This window comes from Sabethes cyaneus, chromosome 1 (assembly GCF_943734655.1).
Source record: "Sabethes cyaneus chromosome 1, idSabCyanKW18_F2, whole genome shotgun sequence".
NCBI classification, from domain to species: Eukaryota; Metazoa; Arthropoda; class Insecta; order Diptera; family Culicidae; genus Sabethes; species Sabethes cyaneus.
In genome coordinates, this window is record NC_071353.1 from 48,422,160 (window position 1) to 48,445,328 (window position 23,169).

At 40.3% G+C, this 23,169-nt stretch overlaps 1 protein-coding gene across 2 annotated transcripts in view; it reads right to left on the bottom strand.

Annotated features, from left to right (window-relative positions):
* Nucleotides 1-1,716: 1,716 nt before the first annotated feature.
* Nucleotides 1,717-23,169, bottom strand: part of LOC128737507 (protein obstructor-E) — a 64,540-nt gene continuing 43,087 nt past the window's right edge. Inside the window, exons 3-5 of one of the 2 annotated variants that reach the window (XM_053832171.1) lie at nt 15,206-15,394; nt 14,924-15,134; nt 1,717-1,819 (exon numbers count right to left, since the gene is read on the bottom strand). In XM_053832171.1, coding sequence (XP_053688146.1) covers nt 1,765-1,819; nt 14,924-15,134; nt 15,206-15,394 — 455 coding nt within the window. In that variant the 3' untranslated portion in view covers nt 1,717-1,764. Of the gene's footprint in view, nt 1,820-13,951; nt 14,706-14,923; nt 15,135-15,205; nt 15,395-23,169 lie in introns of those variants that run through there. The other variant, XM_053832163.1, reaches the window with a different exon arrangement.

Consider the following 23,169-nt stretch of genomic DNA (forward strand, 5'->3'; position numbering starts at 1 on the left):
CCCCTCCTTTCATTTCATTTGCTTGATTAGTTCTAGAGTTATGAGGAAATTTGTATTTCATTGGTATGGGAGCCCCCCTTCTTAGAAGAAGAAGGGGTCTCAGTACACCATAGAAAAACATCTTACCTCCAAAAACCCCCACAAGCCAATTTTGGTTCCTTTTGCTCGAATAGTTCTCAAGTTATGAGGAAATTTGAATATTATTTGTATGCCCCCCACCCTCCTAAAGAAGGAAGGGGTCTTAATTTACCATAGAAAAAATTCTTGCCTTCTGAAACCCCTACATTCCAAATTTGGTTCCATTTGCTTGATTAGTTCTAGAATTTTGAGGAAATTTGTATTTCATTTGTACGGGAGGCCCTCCTCTTAGAAGGAGAAGAGGTCTCAGTACATCGTAAATTAATCCTGCTTTCTGAAACCCCCACATGCCAAATTTGGCTCCATTTGCTTGATTAGTTCTCGAGATTTGAGGAAATTTGTGTTTCATTTGTATAGGAGCCCCCCCCCCCCCCCCCCTCTTACACCCGGCACGAAATTGCTCTCTTACCCTCCTAAAAAATTGCTGGTCATTTTATCTATTCAACGACATATAAATTGTTCAGTTTCGTTCAATGGTTTGATAGTTATTAGCATTTGAAATCTTTCATCCAAGCGTTACACTTCTATTTTCGTTTTCACAAAGTGCTACCCAGTCCCAGTATAGTAAACAAAGACGTAGTCCTACGTCAAAAATAATCACACAAAAAAGAAAAGCCTTTGGTATCAACCTCTTGAAGACTTGGGCCTTTTTTATTGTCAGACTTCGTAGCCGGTTATTAGAATATAGGACAATTATGGGACTAGTAGTTCAACGCTCCTACTGACTCCACCGCCCAGACGAGATTTGAACATACGACTACTGGCTGGTTACTTACTTAGCTGGCTTGCCATCTTAAGACAAAGCCTGATAAACAAAGCTTTTCGAATTTTCTAGGTTGTGGGCTGCCGCTCTTCAATACCTTGGAAATTTTTGTATTAGCTGGTTTTAGTTTCTGCCAGCTATTTTTTTAAAATAGTAGCAGTTAACATTAACTCGATGGATGTCAATTGCACAGAAACTACTTGTATCACTCTTAATGATAAAACAAGCTGCTTTTGCGTTTGACTTGAATCTTCAACGTGTAATGCCATCAATTCTTTTTGGCTGTCCAGAGCAGGGCTTGTCTTCAAAATTGCATTGAGATGGTTTTGTTATAAGGAATATACCATTTTATGTTATTGTACCTTCCTGAGGGTTCCCGGGGTCCCCGAACATGTCTAGATATGACCAGCCTGGGCCTAAGTAGTTGATCTGATTTCCATTGATCTAGTTTTTAAAATTCAATTGGTGCTTGAGGTGCCGCGTGATTAGTTTTTGTTCAAATTCGATACTAACCATTTGCTCCAGTGGCAATCCACATTTCCGAATAATTCTAACACAGCTCGAAACTCCCAAAACAGTCACCGTTGAGCATTTGTTGCAAGAAAATGAATACTAGCTGCGATTTGTGTTCATTTATGAAACGTTTTTAAATTGATTGGAGCAATCTGCCCTTTAAAACAGCAAAAGGGCGTACCTCAGAAATGTGTTCCGTTTTTTTTAAATTTAGCTCAGACTGAAAAAAGTAGTTTTCTTTCAACGACTAGCAAATCCAATATATTGTTATGATTTTTTAACCTTTAATTTTGTGTAAAAACCTAAGGAAATAACTTAAAATAACACTGTCTAATGTCTAATGACTTGAACTAAAATCCCTTCTTCTGAAGCGCTTTGATGTCCTGGTCGCCATAATAGTCCTCACTGGAAAGATAGAAAATAAGTAAATCATTTAATTAAACCGATCAACCCTTAATTTCATAACACTATTTACAGATCAAGTGTAATTGAAAGTTGCAAATTAAAAATATTCCTTTATCTGTTTATGTCCTACGTCAGATGTTCGTTCAGCGTACCATAATGCAAAAATGGAAAAAGAAACGTCCAAAATGAGAAATTAATGAACAGCGGCATCTTTACTCGATTATGACAACCAATTGACTGTGCCAGGATTACTATTCAATGGACACAATTCAGGCGAGACAGTAAATTGAATACCTTTTAATTAAGGTTTGAGAATAATCAATAAATAATTCATATGCAAAGCGGTAATTCAATAATTGGTCGATACAATCAGATTACCATCCGCTTTCAAGCAATAAACCGGTCTATTTTGCTCTTCGGTATTCAACAAATGTTTTCAGCCCCCTTTGATTGTTGCACTTCCAGCAGTTTTTGCTTGTCTACAAACAATACAGATCGGCGATGGTTTTCATTTAACTAATCAATCGCCAGTTGTAATCACCGTATCCCAGTGCCCAGTCGTCGGCCGGACCCGGGTGGATTTGTTGGAAATTTTGCACGAAAAGTTTTACATTCCGCCGGCGGAGTAGGTAGGCCTACTGCTGCATGCTTACATGTTTGAATGTTTGTATGCTAATCGAATTTCGGCACGTTTCTCAAACAACATCAAACAACGCCGTGCAGTCGTAAATTAATTAATTAGATTAGCAGCGGACTGAAAGCATCAAAAATCTAATCATCGCCTCTTCGGTGAAGAGATCACACAGCGCGGCGGCGGCGGCGCGACGTATGGTATTTGTGTTCGAGCTTGAGTCGATTGTTTTGCACCGGTGATTGATAGTAGTAGTGCCATGTGCGAGATTACCACTGCTGAAATCACTGAAACAGATAGGTTTATTACACACTAGAATTGAAATGCTCATCAGAAATGAGTTTAGATAAACAGACTGAGGGATTGTAGATTTTAGTGAATTACTATGTATGTACTTATTCTGGAAACTAAAACGTTTTGTGCGCGGTTTCCTTCAGTAACCATAGCCTGCTTTTATTACGAAAGGATTTCGAATTTTGTTGTCAAAATCGAGACCCTTTCTGATATAAAAAAAATTAATATAAATGTGTCTAACGACGATTGATAATTAACGAATTATCAATAATCAACCATTTTTCCACGATTACAACCATTTTATATTTGAAAAGCCCAGTTATTCGGTCAAGTAAGTTTTTTGACGCCCTGCCGTTAGGATTGCCAAGTGGCCGGTTTTTGGCCGGCCCGACCGGTTTCTCACTTGCATAGCCGGTGGCCAGTCAATCCGGCAAAAAGGCCGGTTTTCCGACGTATGAAGCCGGACTTGTACTTTGTTAAATTTTCTGATAAATTTATTAGCAATCCTGAACAGTGGATCATTGACGGTAATATACATTAAATCGTTCACCAGCGCCAGTAGCAAGTAGTTGTCACTCAAAAACTAGCTATCTTCAATAATTTACATGGGAAACTGTCAACCGACTCCCACTTTCTCTTTACGCCGGTTATATGCTACCGGCGACTGTCTAACGCACATTACACATTAAACAAATCCTCTAGAATGCTGCCACAACTCCCCCCCCGCCCTTCACCGCATTTTTTGAAGGCAGGACCGACCGGCCGGTTTTTGTAATTTTCAGACTTGGCAACCCTACCTGCGGTAAGATGTGGTCCTACGGCAATAAAAAATACACTGAAGTGGCTTCTCACGCAGTTTGTTTTTCACACGTCTATTTTGATTCGGTTTTTAAGCGAATTTCGGAATTAACCCGGTGTTTTTTATGCGAATTTCGAAATTCACGCGGAACGTAACCTTCGCGTAAAATGCGTCTTGAGTGTACTACCTTCCGAATGATTGCATAACTACAAATTTTTTGTTATGCACTTACTGACGTCATCATTTCTTTCGTTATTCTCATGTAATAACTCATCTATTTTTAAGCAAATTTTGAAATGTAAAATTTTTTGTGTTGCCAAAATCGAGTCATGCTAGTATCGGTCCATGCTAACATTGAAGCATGCCAAAATTGACATTCCTCTGTACCTAGCATGTTTAAAATTTACGATAAAGAACCAAAGAGCAAACACGAAACTGTTGCAACATTAAGAACTAACCATAACATTTTTTTTCTGGGTAGAAATTAGGCAAGCTTGTCACAGTTTCTCTTGAAAGTGTATTGTTTATATCCTGTGAATTTCGTAGTTGTGCATTTTGATTCGGCCAACATGGAAGCGAGTTAAGACACGTGAAAAAACTTTGTACGCTCATATGAAAAAACCGAAGCTATTCTATCGTGTTTTGGAAAGAAAGTTTTAGATATGTACAGAGGGATTTCGATTTTGGCACGCCTTTTTTTGTCAGGGATTGATTTTGGCAGCAAAAGTATTATTTTTTGGCAATGCAAAATATTTCACTTCCAAAAATATCAAAATCAATCAATTTCCTCAAGCATATTCTAGATGACGAAACCATGTTTTCGTCATTTTTCTATTGGATTGGATTGGAAAATCGTTGATTAATGACATTTGATTACTTTCTAACGCATTTATATTCTATTTTTTCGTATTAAAAAATTACAAGGGTTGTGTACCAGACACGACTGGTTGGCGTAGAACTACATTATGCGGGTTCTGTGATGAAAGCTTGGGTAAAAAACACCTTTATCGCTTGCAATGACCCATGTAATCTAAAACAGCGTAAAGTAGCACAAATAGCATAGTAATAACCATCCTTTATTTATTATTGTAATATTTTAATATTTGGCAAACATTATTATGTTGAGCTGTCGATTCGACCAATCAAGTCGAGCTGCCGATTTGAATAGTCAAGTCAGGCAGTCGAATCGAGCAGTCAACTCGAGCAGCGAATGAACGGCTCGGGTTTTCTTTTTAGGGGAATTGTGTATAACGTGCCCTCTCCCTGGCCAAAGTGCCCCCCCCCCACCTTCGTTTTTCGCTAAACAAGCGAAATCAAAAATTGATGGAACTAACCTACTATGCAAGTATGACAGTTGTCACATGCTGTAAAAACAAAACAAAAATAAATTTGGTTTTGAGCAGCTTCCGATGTAACTTTTGGCGTCATTTCCATAAGCTATTTTCTCAAAATCTGTAAATAACCGGTTGTTGCGATTCGATTGCGTAAAGTGTACTTCAAAAAGACATCCCTGCCAAAAATAACGGTATGAAACGCTTGATTTACTTTAGCATTTAATGTTTTTTCAAATAAGTAAAAGCAGGCCAATATGCCCCACTTGCGGTGGTGCAATTTGCCCCCCTTGCAAATGTAGCTATAAACATAGGTAAACAGATCTAAGTTGAAGCCAATTGCCATTATTTAATTCAATTAATATTGTAGAGCAACCGTGGTGGGAATTATCTATTACCAACGTCCAAATTCTAGGTAATTCAACTACCCGGTACAAACCGCCACAGCTGCAGTATAATGTGCCCCATGCAGAAAAGAAAAAGTGCACCAGAAGGCCGAAACTAGGTTTATTTTACATAAAATAACGATATTTTGCAAAACAAAGGAAATAGTTTTACTTTCTACAAAATAGAGTTGGACTGTCACTGGTAGAAATACTCAAATTACCGCATTGGGCATATTATACCGCAGGTGGGGCATTTTACCCCGCGCAGACGAGAAACACAACATTTAGGTGCTTTTATTAAATAGCATTTCAGCTGCTTCTACACGTCAGAAAGGCGGGGCTACGCAAGTGTTGTAAGTTTATACTTCTTCTTCTTGAAGCAACAGCAGCAGCTGTACGCTTGGTGTATGTACTAGTCGTTCGTGCCTGTGAAGCAAAGGTATCGCACGGAAAATGTATGGGGAAATTTGACCTTGAAAGTTTTCGTTGATTTTTACTACCTAGCGATTGGAAAATAATCTTTTCATGAAAACCACACAATTGCTGCATCTTTTGTTAATCTAATGGTAGACAAACCAATAAAATGTGTTCTGAATTGGAAGAGCTTTTAATGGTCTAAATCTTTCATTCTTTCGTGACGCTGGCCTGAATCTTAATTTAGGATTGACACGCTGCGGTTAGACGTAGTTCTACGTGGAAAGGGTATCGCCTTTGGCACGGTTTCGATTTGGGCAAAATATACGACACTCATTATTGGCCAAATTCGAAATCATACTGTAATTCAACCATGTCAGGAGTGTTGAGAAGTTTGAAAGATTGATTGACATTGGATCACAAGTCGCGAGTGGGAAACAATTCAGTCGGCTCAAGGCGAATTTCACCCGAAATCCCAATATTTCAACAAGTGTTGTTGCAGTACTGGCGTTTCACGAAGCTACGTCCAAAAAGTCCAGACAAAAACTGAATTACATGCATATAAGATTCAGTCGACAACATTCATACCGCAGTCCGATGTTCCTCAAGTAAGTAATTTAGGACCTGTTCTATTCGCTTTCATTTTCAATTATGTCTTCAATACTTTAAAAAATCATTATTTTTTTATTTCAGATTTTGATTTAATAGTCTTTTCCGCTTATTTTGATACTAAATTTGTAATGGTCCGGCCACGGGAAGTGGCCGAAAAACGACCATACACATAAGCATTCCAGTGCGGCGTGGAACAACTTCGGCGGAATAAAACGCCACTCCTGGAAAACCACGATTTTCAAACTTTATGTACCTTTTTTTCAGAAACTACACAACGTATTGGAACAAACTTTTTTGTTTGTTTTGTTGTTAGTAGCTTGGCAAAGTCTTTTATAACTTTTGAGGTTTGTAAACGAAACACAGCCAGAGAAAAAAGAAAAAGGAGACAGAATTTTATTTTTTCAACCATCTTTTCTTCTTCTTTTTCGTTTTTCTCAGGCTGTGTTTCGTTTACAAACCTCAAAAGTTATAAAAGTCTCTGCTAAGCTACTACCAACAAAACAAAAAAGTTTGTTCCAATACGTTGTGTAGTTTCTGAGAAAAAGGTAGGGAATGTTTCTACTTCGTCGTAATTGCCTATTCCCGTCCTATCCAACACAAATTATTAAAAATATCAGCATTTTTATGACACACAATGCAAAACTAGTTATTCCCTAATATTTTAGTTTGTTGTCTATCATACGCGATTAATCAAAGTGAGCTGAGATCTATTGTAATGCTTTTTATCATTAATTGGTCGGTTTAATTTCCGTCGTTCATAAATGAAAATAACTCACGTAAGGCATTGTCGTTATTCTACAATCAGGAAAACTTGCCTGACCTGCAGAAATTTTGCAGAAAAACATTTGTCATGCCGTCCTACACAAATACATGCGCGTTAGCTTCGTAAACATTGTTGTGATTTTTAGTTCGGACGATGAAAAATTTTGATGGACGGATTTTAAAACGGTACGACGAATTTAAGAAATAAAGTCAGTTGCGTAATTTCAATAATATGCTTTAATAATCACTTTTCAGTGATTTCAAAGTTTACGGATCGGAAGGTAAGTGCGTTTTAGTCAAATCTTTTGGAGTATTCATTAAATCCATCCAACAAATGATGAAAATTAGAATGACTTCACTTACTACGACGGGAATTAGAAATAAACCCTACATAGAGTTTGAAAATCGTGGTTTTTCAGGAGCGGCGTTTTATTCTGTCGAGGTTGTTCCATGCCGCACTGGAACGTTTATGTGTATGATCATTTTTCGGTCACTTCCCGTGGTCGGATCATTACAAATTTAGTATCAAAATAAGCGGAAAAGACTGCAGAATCAAAATCTGAAATAAAAAGAATTGATTTTTTTTTTTAATTTTCAGTCGTTCATGTCCCCTACCTCGCCATCCTCAAGTTAAATGATGGTTTGCGTCTATAGGATATGCTCGACAGGTTTACCAGAATGTGCCGACTACTGCGACTTCTAATTAGTATAGTGAAGTGCTGTGTTATTTTTATCGGCGTCTGAAGAATTCTGCTCTGTTCAACCACTCCACTATTTTGAATCAAGTCGCCCAAATCAAGGATCTAGGCGTTCTGTTAGATTATCAACCTATTTTTAAAGCCTACTATTCAGCTATTGTAGTGAAGACTAAGCGCCAATTAGGTTTCATTTCGACAGTTGGTGCTGACTTTACCGATCTACTGTGTCTTCCCACATTGTGCTGCTCATTGGTAATATCCATTCACGAAATCGCGTTAATTGTATGGTCCCCCTGTGAATAAATGTAGATTTCCCGAGTCGAATCAGTGCTCTATAAGTTTGTGCGATACACGCTACGAAATCTTCCATGGACGCACCGACAAGACTTGTCCTATGAAGACCGGTGTTCATTGATTGGCATCGAAACACTAGGAGGTTGGAACGAAACACCAATCAAGCTGTTTGTGGTGCAAAAATTTTACCGATCCTAGATTGACAGTTTCGCATTGCTTGGTCAAAAACACATCTACGTACTACAACGTATTCTAAGCCTAAGAAGATGGTTACGACAACCTCCTAGAAACACTGTGTACGGCAACAATGACGCTATGATTTGTGTGAGTGGACGATTCCAAGAGGCATATCAATCGCTCGACTTCAACGTGTCCACAAAAACCTCTCGTTAACGTATCCGTATAACCTGTGATATTTTATATATGTAACTTTAGATTATTAAGACCACATGTAGTCGGATGATATTTTATACAATTAACCAGATAAAGAAGAAACAAGAAAAAGAAGCATAACCAAAACTTCGCAAACTACGAAGAACTCCAGTAATTTGTTGCCAAAACCCGCGCTAGAAGTGTAGAGCTCTACACGAACATGTTGATCAAAAACAGCTGCTGTGCACCTATTTTGTACCCTGAAACATGCGAAATCACACCTAGAGGCACGGAATACAAGCGACCAGTCAGATCGGAAGTTTTTAGACGTAATAAAAGTGAAATTTTTCCGACGATCACAGCTCAATCCAGATCATTAGCACCACGCAAAATGTGCACCCAGCTGTCCAATTGGTAGAGATTGAGAACATCGAGAAAAATATGGAGTCGATGTCAATAAACGTAACTTGTTTGTACTTGTAACTTGTGTGACAAATCTATTCCGTTTACCTTCTTCTTAATTGACCTAACGTTTTATGGCAAAGTCTGCGTAGCATAATTTCTCCATCTATTTCGGTCAATGGCAGCTGGTCTCCAGTTCCGCAGGCACCCGGTGCTCGCCAGATCTCGCTCCGCCTGGGCTTGCCACCTCGCTCGCTGTGCCCCTCTTCATCCTGTTCCTACCGGATTCGAAGCGAAAACTATGTTTGCAGGATAGTTGTCCGGAATTCTGGAAACATGTCCTGCCCAACGTATTCGTCCAGCTTCAACCTTTTTCTGAATACTGGGTTCGCCGTAGATACACGCAAGCTCGTGGTTCATTCTTCGTCTCCATACACCGTTCCCTTGCACGCCGCTAAAGATATTTCTTAGCACCTGTCATTCCAAAACTCCGAAAGTTCGCAGGTCCTCTTCTAGCAGTGTTCACGTTTCGTGCCCATTGAGGACAACCGGTCTAATTGGCGTTTTGTACAGTGTGCACTTTGTACGGAGGCTCAGATTGTTCGACCCCAAGTGTTTGTGGAGTTCGTAGTAGGCCCGACTTCCGCTGATAATACGCCTTTTCATCTCACGGCTGCTATTGTTGTCTTCTGTTGCCAGTAAGCCAAGGTATACGAACTCGTCGACTACCTCAAACTCATCGCCGTCGATTACCACGGTGCTGCCCAAGCGGGTCCTGTTGCGCTTGTTCCCGCCCGCAAGCATATACTTCGTTTTAGACGTATTTATCTTCAATTCAATCTTCTCTACTACGCGTTTTAGTCTGGTGTACTGATCTTTCACTGCCTCAAATGTTCTGCTGACATCAAATGCCTCACTATCTCAAATGTTCTGCTGACGTAATCAGCAAAGTAGACAAATTGACTGGATTTGTTGAATATAGTGTCCCGCATTTCGATCGCCGCTCGCCTTATAACACCCTCAAGCGCAATGTTGAATAGCAGGCAGGAAAGACCATCTCCTTATCGAAGTCCCCTGCGAGATTCGAATGTCCGTTCGACAATTCATCCGAGATTCTCACACGGCACTGAATCCCATCCGGCGTAGCCATGATAAGTCTAGTAACCTTACCCGGAAAACCGTTTTCGTCCAAAATTTTCCATAACTCTTGTCGGTTTACACTATCATATGCGGCTTTGAAATCAATAAACAGGTGATGTGTGGGGACTCGGAACTCGTGGCACTTCCGGAGGATCTGCCGCAGGGTAAAGATTTGCTCCATTGTAGACCAATCGTCCATGAAACCGGCCTGATAACTTCCCACAAATCTATTGGCTATTGGCGATAATAGATGGAAGATGACCTGGGACAGCACTTTGTAGGCGGCATTCAGGATAGTGATCGCTCGGTAGTTCTCACAGTCCAGCTTATCGCCTTTCTTGTAGATATGGCAAATAATCCCGTCTTTCCACTTCTCCAGTAGTTGTACCGTATCCCAGGGGCGTAGCCAGAAATTTTTCTTATGGGGGGGTTTAAAAAAAATCAAATTGATATAAAAGAAAGTAAATGTTGAAATTGCGCCTCCCAGTTGACATCGTGGAACGTAGTATATTAAAATCTTGGCTAGGAGAGACTATTAGAGGCAAAAGGGCCGAGTCCCTTCCAGGCGCGGCAAAAGTCGAGACAAGTTGACAGCTTAACCTGAATGCTTTTCAACATCACCCTTGAGAAGAGGATCCGGCGAGCAAAATCGAAACGAGAGACTCAACTTTCAGTAAAGGTAGCAAACTTCTTGACTACGCAGATGACTTTGATATTGTAGGCCGAAACGTCGCAACTGTGGAGGCCATCCGCGCGAGACTGAAAACGGAGGCTAGTAGGATTGGGGTGAAAGTAAACGCGTCGCAGTCCATACATGATTGGTAGATGTTCAAAGAGACGAACGTGCACTTTTCGTGGACGATAATCGTGGGGATCGCTGCTGGCCGCGGTTAACACAAATAAGGAGATCTTGCGGCGCATTTAAGCAGAAAATCTAGTCTACTTTGCTCGTCGCAAAACGCTTCCAACCGCCAGCAAACGATAGCCACCATACGAGGCTGACAAAGTACAAAGCCCTTATTAGACCGGTAGTTTTTATGGATTTGACGATACTCACGGAGGACATGCTCGCACTTGCGAACGATATTTGACGGAGCAAAAGCTAGAAGCGGAGAGCGGCGGAGGTACGAATCTCTTTTAACGTCCATTTATTTGTTGTGATTTTCTTTTGCGTCAATATTTTAACGTACGGAATTTGATTTTAATGTCGTCTCGTTTAACGTCTAAAATTTGAATTAACGACCACGCTTTTGACGAACGATTGTTCTTACGCTCCATAATAGTGGACGTTAAATGAGATTTGCGTGTATATGAATCACGAGCAGCAGACACAACTTGGGGAGATTACCATCGGACATCTGGTGAAGCATACGGTAAACTACGGTGGACCGGACAGTCATAAGGAAAACGGTTCTATTTCACAACCCCACGGGCATCCAGAACAGTGCGAGATGGCTCAACTTGGTCTTACGATTTACGCCTTCTGAAAAGCCTGGACGACGAGTAACCCAAGATTGAGTTACATGCTGCCGACTAGTTGAAACAGTACGAGATCTATGCTACTGACGACGACAACGAGGATCGTACAACTAGTCCCGTAAATTTTCCTGTGCTCTAAGCCAGTGGTGCTCAGGCATAAGCGTGGTGCGGGTCAAATCAGGTCGCCCCATGAGTCCACGGGCCGCAATGACCTCTGGCTATTTTTGCGCATACCAAAATGTAGAATAGGCAGCAGCAAAAGCCGATTTTTAGGAATCACCACATGACTTAAACCGGAAAGCAATCAAATCTACAATATGCACGAGGTACTGCGACTGAACTGAGTGACCCCTGCGTCATCCAAAAAATTATTCATAAGTTTGCCATCCCTCAAATCAGTCCGCGAGCCGCACGCATCATCACGAGCCGCAGTTTAGCCATCACTGCTCTAAGCAATTGGTAGCAGAAATATCAAGCTTCAAAGTGTAGAACAAATTTTCGTCTGGGGGAGGGGGGGGGTTTGAGACCCCAAACCCTCCCCCCCTCGTCGCTACGCTCATACCGTATCCCAACAAATCTTGACAATCGATTGAAGCAGACAGCCGGCCAACTCGTTCGGGTCCATTTTAATAAGCTCCGCTCCGATGGCATGTTTCCCGCTGCTTTTTTGCTCGTCAGCCGCTGGAAGGCTTCTTTAACTTCGCTTATCGATGGGGGTGGCACATCACCGTTGCTTGCTGCACCAATGAGGTCACTATCAGGTCTCCCGTGTGCACGCCATTTACGTGTTCATCGTAATGCTCCTTCCATTTTTCGATCACCGCATTTCGCCCCGCAACATAAAGCCTTTGCGAGAATCGTTGAGTCTCTGATAGAACATCCGCGTGTCGGGAAAGCTCGAGTTCCTAGCACTTCTTCCTGTTCTGGCGACGCTTCTTCTCCTGAAAGAGTCGGATTTGCTTTGTCCGCTTCTGTTTATACTACATTCCACATTCTGACGAATGACGTTCTGCGTTCTTCTCATCCAATATCTGCTGGCACTCCTCGTTAGACCATTCGTTACGCGAATCGACGTGCCACAAGGTTTAGGATGTTCTCCGCTACGCTGTTAATGGCTGTTTTCACGGCATTTTAACAGTCCTCAAGAGGGGCTTAATGCATCTCACCCTCTCTCCGGCAGCGCGGTTCTGTTTACATAACGATTCAGGTAAAAATTCGATCGGAAAATGAAATATTCACCCGCCAACTAAAGTAAACCACGAAAATAGTAAAAAGCTCTCTCTCTCTCTCGTTCCCTCTCTCTTTCGTTCTCTCTTTCTCTCTCGTTCCCTCTCTCTCTCGTTCTCTCTCTCGTTCCCTCTCTCTCTCGTTCTCTCGTGGTCTCTCTTGTTGTCTCTCGTTCTCTCTTTCGTTTTCTACCTAGTTCTTTTTCTCCTGTTCTCTCTCTATACTACTTTCTCTCGCTTTCTTTGTCTCTTTATTGTTTTTGTTTCAATATCTTACTTTGTTGCGAACGACGTCCAATTATAATTCTGGAAGTGAGTTCCACACTTTCGGCAAATAGCAACCATGGTGCCTCACGAGCTTTTACACAAATTAGTGTATGAGAGGCTAGGGGGCTGCTTGATTTTGACCTATTTTTTAACACTCGCGCTAGGTTACCTATTACATAAACAGTTCGACTTAGCGCATCAGAACCATTATTTTCTATTTAGTTGTACGTGGCTCTAATACAATTGTTTATTGTTTTTCCATCTATATGTTAGAGATATATTTTCTAGAATAGAGAGAATAACAAACCTGTGACATAAAACAAATTGACCGTCACTTGAAGCAATCACTAGCTGCATTTGAAACTATCTATGTCGACAATATCGGCCCCTGCTCATCTTACATACATGCACTTTGGTTTAACCTTAGACAAACCACAAAGCCAAATAAGCCAAACAGTAACAATGACATTCCGACGTAGCTTACAACAATCACGCAGCGTAACAATTTACCATATAAGCATTAGGGCCTAACCTAGAAACGCATTCTCGCACATGCAAACATCATTTAAGCATTAAAACAACAGCGTGGCCGCTTATCAGTATCAATGTCTAGTACAAAAAAAATTGTTAAAATACAAAAGATTAACAGTAGATAGACCAAGGTCTCTCCAAGGCTTGCTCTCACTCACCGTCAACTTCTTTGACAGAGAACAGGTCGGCTAAATCTAGTGTTAAACATAGCTTCCGCACGATTAGCATCGGGTTAAAACAACAGTAGGTAGTACAATGGCAGATCTCGTTCCAAGAGGGGCCACAGCCACAGACAATCAGAGACACAAACAACCACAACGGAGTAAGAGGTAAAGAGAAAAATAGAAAAAGGGCAGTTGAACAGCAGTAGTGATGGGATTGTGACATAATGGAAGTACTTGTTTAGACTATGCATGAACGGGCAAACGTTGTATGTGATTTTTTCGATTTTTTCTTTATTTTTCAATTGTTTCTCTGTCTTAGGTTTCCTTCGGCATAAGGTTTTAAATTTTTCCAATTTTTACATACAAATGAAATCTCTTTTCTATAGAAAAGTTGAAAACTTGATTTGCTCGAGGGAATATTCCCCAGTCGGTGTAATCATACAATACAAGAGTAGTAGTGGCCTGTTGTGGGGGACGTGCAGTACAAAGTGTTGTTCTAGGCTATTGTAGAAAGGTTGGTGCAATTGCGTCATCTTAACTAAGAGGAACGAAAATAAATAATTAAAATCTGTGTTCACTGAGCTAGCAAAGCTTCAATTTCCTAGGAGAGTTAAAATCGACAAACTGTTTTAAAATGGCTGCTTAGATACGTCGTAGCTTTTTTTTTCAGTAGAATTTTTTTTTAGCAAATTTGAGTATTCCTCGCTGACTATCACTTATCTAAAATCTTTACTTTAATAACAGTCTCTTATCCTCCGGCGGTCAGGATGTTCATCGGAGGATCTTCCAGAATGAAAACACTACTTCTTAGAAACTAGCTCCGCTGCGGTCCCTAGCGTCTAGGTCTCTAGGTCTTCTAGAAGTGCATTCACGAATGTTTAGTTTTTTATTTTCTTTTGTTTGTTTGTTTGGATTCTGGTTTGTTTTCTGTGTTACTAGTTTGATTTAGTTATCCTTTGCGACTGGACGGTTTGATTTAACAATTTTCGTTGGTGCCTGGGCACCAGAGCCTGACTGGACTAGACCGGCGAGGAGTTCACTCTTACGGATGCTTTTCAAGTCCAAATCACCGTAGTAATCTTCACTGTAGGGGGTGTAAATGAGAGATGTGAAGTTAAATGCGATGCCGTGAGGTGGAGGTTGTTGGTTAACAAATGTGTTGCATTAGCGACAATTTCGTTGTGTTGGGAAAGTGGAAAACATAAATTGGTATTGGTTAGAAATTTTGGAAGAAAAAATAACTAGTGTTCAGCTAGTGCGTATCGGTTAGGTTGCAACGGGAATAAATAAGCCGATTCTTACCATCCGGGAACATCTTCTGGATCTTCACAGTTTCCAGTACCGTCGGCATCTCCGATTTTGAACACGGTTCCGATTGGGCATCCGTACTCACGGGCGACTCCCTCCAGACAGATGTAGTATTTTCGGCAATCCTCTGGGTGGGCATGTCTCGAGAACGAACCAGCGTTGGAGATTTCGCCAGCGGCCGGGCAGGCGAATCCGTTAGCCACCTCTGCAAACACCGGAATAAAATCGCGCTTAGTACTCGTACCCAAGGGGTCACCTGAACAATACTGTACATACCTTCGTTTTTGCACTCTGGTACTTGATCGGCCCACATACAGACGCGAGCTTCGCGGTCGTATGCTAAACCGGGGGAGCACTGGTAGCGGGAAGCTTCACCATTCCAGCAGTTCCAGAACACGTCGCACTTGGCTGGATCGGCGAAGATACCGTACAGACGCTCGCAGTGTGGGGTGGTGATTGGTGGTTCTGAAAGCAAACGGATTAAACCCAAATATTAGCGAAAATCAGACGAGTGAAACGCCCAATAAAATTTGTTGTGCCAAAGCCCAATGGTCCAAGGATGTACTAGTAAATGTTTTACACACACTCGAACACGTTTTCCCCAAAATATTATTTCATCGCCGCGCCTAGTAACACTAAATAGCGCAAATCCTCTCAGGCGAGGATTAGTAACTTTTCCATGCGGATCTAGAATTAATCATCGCTGGCGTAGCCGATTTTAAATATGCCGATTAACACCGCAAGCCACATCAGAAAGCACATCTGTGCCACGGGACATAAACAGTTGTAATCCCCGTAGCAAATCAGCTCCTCTTAGTTTGCTGGCACTGACTGGCATCGCCGACCGGCTAATATGAGTTTGCTACAAAATTCATAATTTCATCCCGGAGCAAAAATTAGGCTTTCCTTTCGAATCCGTGCTGTGCGCCACAGTAGAGCACGAATATGTGCATGATTGTAGCTGAGTGGCGGTATAAATACTTGCAATATTCATTACCGCACTATAAACTGACGCTTGCAGGTGAGAAGAGTTGGCTCCGCTGAACTGACATCGAAATGGGTATGTACCGGCGCGGTATAAGAGTCCTTTTCCTAGCGTGTATGTTTCGTTTCAAAAGCCTTACTGCGGCGGCGAGGAAAGTGGACCCGGGAAAGCAACAGCGTGCACAAAGGGACGAATTTAATATAATTTATGAAATTTAATTTATTGCATCCATCTCTTCGAATGAATGAGCTTGGCATGCAGATTAGCAGCAGAATTTGTTCATCCGGCTTTGGTTGGTAAATTGTATGTACTTTCGCACTGAAGTACACCGGCTGGTGCTGACGGGCCAGTGTACTTTCCAACCTGTATCCTTTTTACCTTTGTTATACTATATAACAAAGGTTTAGAAATTGGTCGAAAAACACGAAATTGATCCAAGGCCCGTAGGGCCGAATCACATATACCAATTGATAGAGCTCGACGAACTGAGCAATGTCTGTGTGTGTGTGTGTGTGTATGTGTGTATGTGTGTGTGTGCAGCTCATTTTCTATCGCCTGTTTCTCGAAGATGGCTGAGCCGATTTGATCGCTTTTACTTTTGTTTGAAAGGTATTATTATCTAGTATATCACTATTGAATTGCTTTGCGGTCCGACGTTTCGTTTAAAAGTTATAAGCAAAAATGTGAAAACTACGTGACACGCGTTTCTCCTGAACTACGCAACCAATTTCAACGATCTTAGTACCAAACGAAAGCTCTTGCTGTTACTAAACTTTTTACCAAGTTTTATTGAAAACGAACAAGTAGTTTAAAAGTTAGCCTTAAAAAACCATTTTTGATAAGGTTCAAATGATCGCCTGTTTCTCAGAGATGGCCAAACCGATTTATGCGCTATTAGTTTTATTTGGCAGGTAATATAGCCGGATAGATCACTATTGAATGGTTTTTGGATTGGACGTTTAATTTGAAAGTTATGAGCAATCGTATACACCACATCAAAATTAACAATAATTTATAATGATTTTAACCAAGATAATTTACCTAATTTCAATTATTTTAATATCAAACGAGAGGTTTTGACACTACAAATATATATGCAAAATTTCATAAGAATTGGTTTTACCGGTCAAAAGATATTAATCCTCGAACGCTCGCGCCAACTTTTGCAACACAGTTACTCGCGCGCACAATAGCCCAAAACCAAAGAAAACGTGCGCACTAGAGTTCTGACTAGGAAAACTTGGTTTTAAGTTTATCGAACCTTTGGAAGAGTTTCTTGAAATTGAATGCTCTATCATCTGGTAGAATTTAAATTTGGATTAATCCCCCTAAAAGTGAAAAAAAAATTATTTTTCTTCAGTTTCAATATAACACATTGATGTGTTCTGCAACGTTTTAGAGCCTATTATTACAAGAAATTTTGCTGAAGACAGTAACCTTCTATCTCTTCAGCGAAGACAGAGAAATCTTATTTATTGTTTCGGTATTTGTAAAATCAGTTTTTCTATTTTAGCTCTTTTTGTAATTGTTGTATGACTTTTTCAGGTGTTACAAAGTTATACAAATAGTAAAAATACACAACTTTGCTGAAAATAGTATACCTCTATGTTTGCTTGTTTAGGAACTGTAGAACTTTGATTATAAAAATATACTGATTTTAACCCCGAATTACTCGACTACCAACCGTCGGATACATTTTAAACATTTTACATTTGCTGATAGTTTTGCTACATACAGACACCATTTTTCCATATGAAGTAACGTGAAAAAATTCCAGTTGGGGCCAATAGCGGTACACCTCACCTGACGGTTTATGCTGACCTATTTTCCTAACAATTTAAAGTATTATTGCATTGAATAATTCAGGCATTTTGCTCATAACAAGTTTTTGAAGAATATACGTTAGTTAAACAACGATTGGTAAATATGGCATTCAAAAACCTACAAATGTTGTTCAGAATACAACAGCGTGAGTAACCGAAGGTTAATAAAAATTGATGAAATTTTTTCAAGAAAACTTTATTGATGCATAGTTATGCATAGTTCAAAAACCTATAAACTAGACCTTTACTACGCAATGTATATGTTAAAGAATAATATTTCTTCTTACAACTTACTTTTACTTGCACTTACCCACATTAGTAACAACTTACTCAGCAATTTCATGACAAAAGGTACTATCAAAATTTTGGGGCGAACCAACCAACGGTTGAAAGCCCCATCAAATGTAAAAAAAAATTTGTAAGTGCTTCTATTTTGTTCAAATTTTGTAAGCTTATTCAATTTCCAAAATTTTTATGTAAACCAACGCACAATGCAACGTTAACTAATAGATGAAATATGTTCCGAAGACGTGTCGATTTCTATCTCAAATAGCAAGTAAGACCGTATAACAAAGGTTCCTTTCACCTTTCAGGATTAAATCAGGTTTTTCCAGTGCCATAGTTTGGAGTGCCACTTTTGGCTGACCAGGTAAGCCGCCAGCATAATGTTCGGGATTTGCGTGGCCCGTATGCAGCTTTGTATATAATTCTGCAAACTATGGTTGATTAGCTGGTTGTTTATTATTTTCGAAGCAATAATTGATAGCTACCGTATTTCACGCAATAGTGACAGTCGGTAGTTGGTCAGTCAATACGCTTCCTAGAGAGTAGGAATTACGTATGTTTCAGAGCTTTCGTGTGGTTAATATAAAGCAACTCCAAGGTAGCTGCATGTGATCCATGAAACAGCATCTGCGAACACTGTTCGACCAGTTACCAACGATTTCGTTCTGTTGAACTGATCCGAACATTTTCGAAAAGGCACCGGTGTATAATTAGCTAAATTTGACGCAGCTGCACGAATATAGTTATAATAAATTAATACGCAAAGTCACTGAAACAGTTCAGTGGATGACTCCATCAAGCCACCGCGGCTACCAGTGCCACTAGCTGGAAGTGGTTTTCGGAAAAGTTTAGAATGGCCTAAACACTTGCAATTACTGCTGAAGAATTAATATTGTCAGCCAGTTCTATAGACCCACGAAAATTCTCTTTGTAGCGGCCAGAAGAATGGACATCTGTTGCCCTTAGTTTCCAGGTTATGCCATCAGAAAGCACACTTGGAAATAGCCAAAGTGCACTCCCCTATCCTGTTCTTAAGATTGGGACCATTGGCGGACTGTTTTGTCGGCGGATACTAAACTGGTTCACAAGAGGGTAGCTTCACGACGGACTAAATATTGCTTGTCCTGTAACATTCCCTAGATGTATTCCGTAGAAAGAGTGCAACTTGCGATTCATCATCTGTTCGTGGATTTCAAGGCAGCGTACGGTTTAGTCACGCGAAATGAGCTATGTCAGATAATGTTTGAAAATGGTTTTCCGACGAAACTAATTGAGCTGATTCGAATGATTCAAGCGTTAGAAAATCATTTGAAGCCAACTCGTATCCGAGAGGATAATGAGTTTGGACATTCATCGTTTTAGAGTCAGGCTGTGGATACACCATTGCGGGAGAATGCCAAAAATTCTTCCAACGAGTCAAAGAACAACTTTGGCAGATTTGGATCGAATTATATTTCTAAAAACGGGGAACGAGTTGTACAATGCGATCTTTCGAATCATTCTGAAGATCTGAGCGGATGAAGACATGCCAAATCACTGGTTGAATGAACTTATTTTCTTTATCTATAAGAAGAAATTGTTCTACCTGTAGGGTACGCGCCATAAACAAAGCTCTAGAGGCAGTTCTACGATCCCGAAAAGGTTATAAATCCATCAGCTGTCTATAGCTTCCATAACTGGGATGATGAAACCAGTTTCTTCAGGACAGCGAATCGCCAAAAGCGAGAATGAAGAAATTCGAGCATTCGTCTTTTTCCCTTAGGTTGGAGACTGATTAAGCTGATTTGAATGACTCGAATGTCCAAACCACTGACGAACTGACATGATACATTGATTAGTAATGTGACTGGTTCAAACCTTCTACAGGAGGCCACCAGACAAAATACGATACGTGGTTCTAACTCCTTGAGAAAGATATTAAATACATCGAAACGTCGGGCATAGAATAAATAAGTGTCGTTTTGCTTTGCCGTTTGACTGTCCCGCCCGAAAACATAAGGTTTGTAATCGTCAACAGTCGATAGCTTCACTTCGAAAATACTTTAAAAACCATCATTCTACACGTTTTACTTGCACACTAACACCCTCTGTCATGAATATTGCGGAGTAGCTTGCTGCATTTTCAGGGTTTTATACTGGAAGGTTTTTACATTTGTATGGTTTTAAACTGTGAACTCGAAGTAACAATCGAGCGCCGCGGTGTGGCTATGTTACGAAACATGCTTTTATGAAAAATTAGTGGTTTTTGAATGGAAACCAAAACTAACGCAATAAAGAATACTTATCCTTCTTTACAAATATAAGGATCATCGGAAGGTTTGAAGTGTCTGAGCATACGTACAAAACCAAAGCAAAGCGGGGGGGCAGCCCCGCCGCAGAAACCACTTCTATTTAGGTGGATGCATTTTGCTAAGTTTATTGACTAGTAGAGATTATCCTTCAGTTTATTCTGAACGAACGCAATTTCCACAAAATTGTTAATAGCATTATTCATTGTGAAAGATTTATTTGAAGTATAATTGCCTTACAACTAACATGTGGACAGCCGGTTAAGCCGGTTACCAATTAGCAATCGTCCTCTGCACCGTACTAGTTCCTTTCGACACTCTATTTTCCAGCTATTTGCATACTTCACAGAAATACAATTGCAGCAAACGAAACGCTTAAAAACACTATTCTCGGATGAGATAAGACTGTCTTATCCGTGAATAATTTTTAAGCGTTTCATTTGCTGCTTTGCGTCAGTTAGTTGCTTGCAATTCTTTGCATAGTTTCAATTTTATTTCTGTCAAGTATGCAAATAGCTGTAAAGTAGAGTGTCGTAAGAAACTAGTAAGATGCAGAGGACACTAGCCAATTGATATTTCAACTGGCTGTCCACATGTTAGGCGTAAAACAATTATACTTCAAACCAATCTATCACAATTCACAATGCATGGTGCTATCAACAATTTGGTGGAAATTGCGTATGTGGGTTGGATATATGCTGTCCTTACTCGCTGTCGCTTGAGAAATATCCCTCCACCTCTGTTTTCATGCAAGACAACAGTTTCGAACAAATTCTTGCAATATATGAATGAAAGCGGGTATAAGAAAAAGATAACCACTCACTTTTCTACGACGTTTCTCTTTCAAAACGTCAAATTGGACTTGATTCAATGTTAAAAGATGAAAGCAGTTGAACAAGATTGGTGGTTTTGCACTTTAACAAAACTGTTCACTTTCAGGACGTCCAACTGGACTAGACTAATGTTCAAACGATAAAATCGGTTGAAGAAAAGGGATGGTTTTGCACTCTGACGTACTTCCCAAGCACCAGAGGTTGGAAAACTCGCAAAATGAATAGATACGCCGAGCATCGGCAAACGGTTTTTATCATGATAAAACAGCTACGCGAGTGGTTCAATTCGCCTATAACAATGAGCAACATACACTCACGCTTCGTAGCATCGCTGAATATATGAATATCGTGAGCAACGCAAAAGTGCGATTGGACGCTTTTTGCTGCTTGTAAAGCCACTAACACTACTTTAAACTATTCTCTGTACGTGGTAATATTATTTTGAATAATTTCCGACGTCCCCGGGCATTCTGTATCCAAAAAATCGAACACACTCAATGTTCAATATTCAATTTTTGAACGAATTCTGATGTTCACATTGAGGTTCTGTTCGTGATAAAATTCAAAGCTGATGCGTGCATTATCGGCGAGGCAGGCGAATAGTGTATGTTCATGAGGGATGTTCATCGATTCAAATGATCACTTTTTCGCGAATTCTCCAACCACTGCCAAGCACAGATATTGAATTGGTGCAGGTTTAAACTTCCTTCCTCCCAGTTGGCTTCGGGGTATGACGCTGGCCTAATAAGCGAGTCGTCGTATGTTCGAATCTCGACTGGGAGAGTCAATAGGATCGTAGCAACTGGCCCTACAATTGTCCTGCACTCTAACAGCTGGCTGCGAAGTTTGTTGTATAAAAACAGAAGGTCAAGTTTCGATAACGGAATGTAGCACCTAGGCTTTGCTTTTTGCAGGTTTAAACTTCGTAAAGAATCTTCGACCTGTTGAGACGGGGGGATTTTGTTACTTTTTTGGTAAAAGAGATCCGCATTAAACAGATGGTGGGTTTAATTGTCGTCCACGCCTGTCAAGCAAGGTAATCATGAAGAAAATATATGGGGAAATTTGATCTTGAAACTTTTCGTTAATTTTCACTATTCAGTGATTGAAAATAAAAATTGTAATAAAAATCACATAAATACTACATTTATTATGAATCGATTGGTATTCAAATCATCAAAAGCCATTCATAAATATTATAAGCTATTATATGCATCCTAAAGCTTTAATTTTTTCGTGACGCTGGTTTTTTTTTTTTTACTTTTTGAAATTACCCCCTGTGCCAGCTACCTTCCTGGGGATATAGCCCTACGTCAACCTTTCCCATGGCGAAAGACAAAACTACGTTTTGTCAAAGTACCAGCACAGGGAAAACGTAATCGGCCTTGCCAGCGTTGAAAGAGATTTCGTAGGCTGCCCGCACTTACAGGAAATCTCGTGCCGAACTGTCAACGCGTGAGTGTTGACAAAAGCAAAAATACTTCCCTTTCTTTTTTTCTCACGCAAAACCCTGAACAATATCAGCAACGCTGGCAAGGCCAATACAGTGGACCCCCGTTCGTTTGAATGATTCCTCATGCACGGGTTTAGTTTTTAATTTAAACAACTGACAACCCTAACTATACTGGAGCTTGTGTGAGCTGGCCGCCGTGATCTTGTTTTGGTGGTTTGATTCTGTTGGCAGTTGCAAATAGCGAATATTTCATTCTCCGATCAGATTTCTATCATAATCGCAATGTGAAACAGATTAAACACGCTAGATCAGTACAAACAAATCGTGTTTATGTGCATTGTCTGCATAAGCAAATGATGTCATGTTGAGAATGACATTTGAACCATTTTTAATTTGCACGTTGTGCAAACCAGCGGGACTCAAATTAAAAAGTGTTCAGATTAAAAACGGTCAAACGAACGGGGGTCCACGGTATCAATATCAGCAAGTTACCATGACTCTTGTCACGAAAAATGGTTTACAGATTACGAACTAAAAAGTTGAGCTGACCACAATTTTGGCAGCACGGCCATC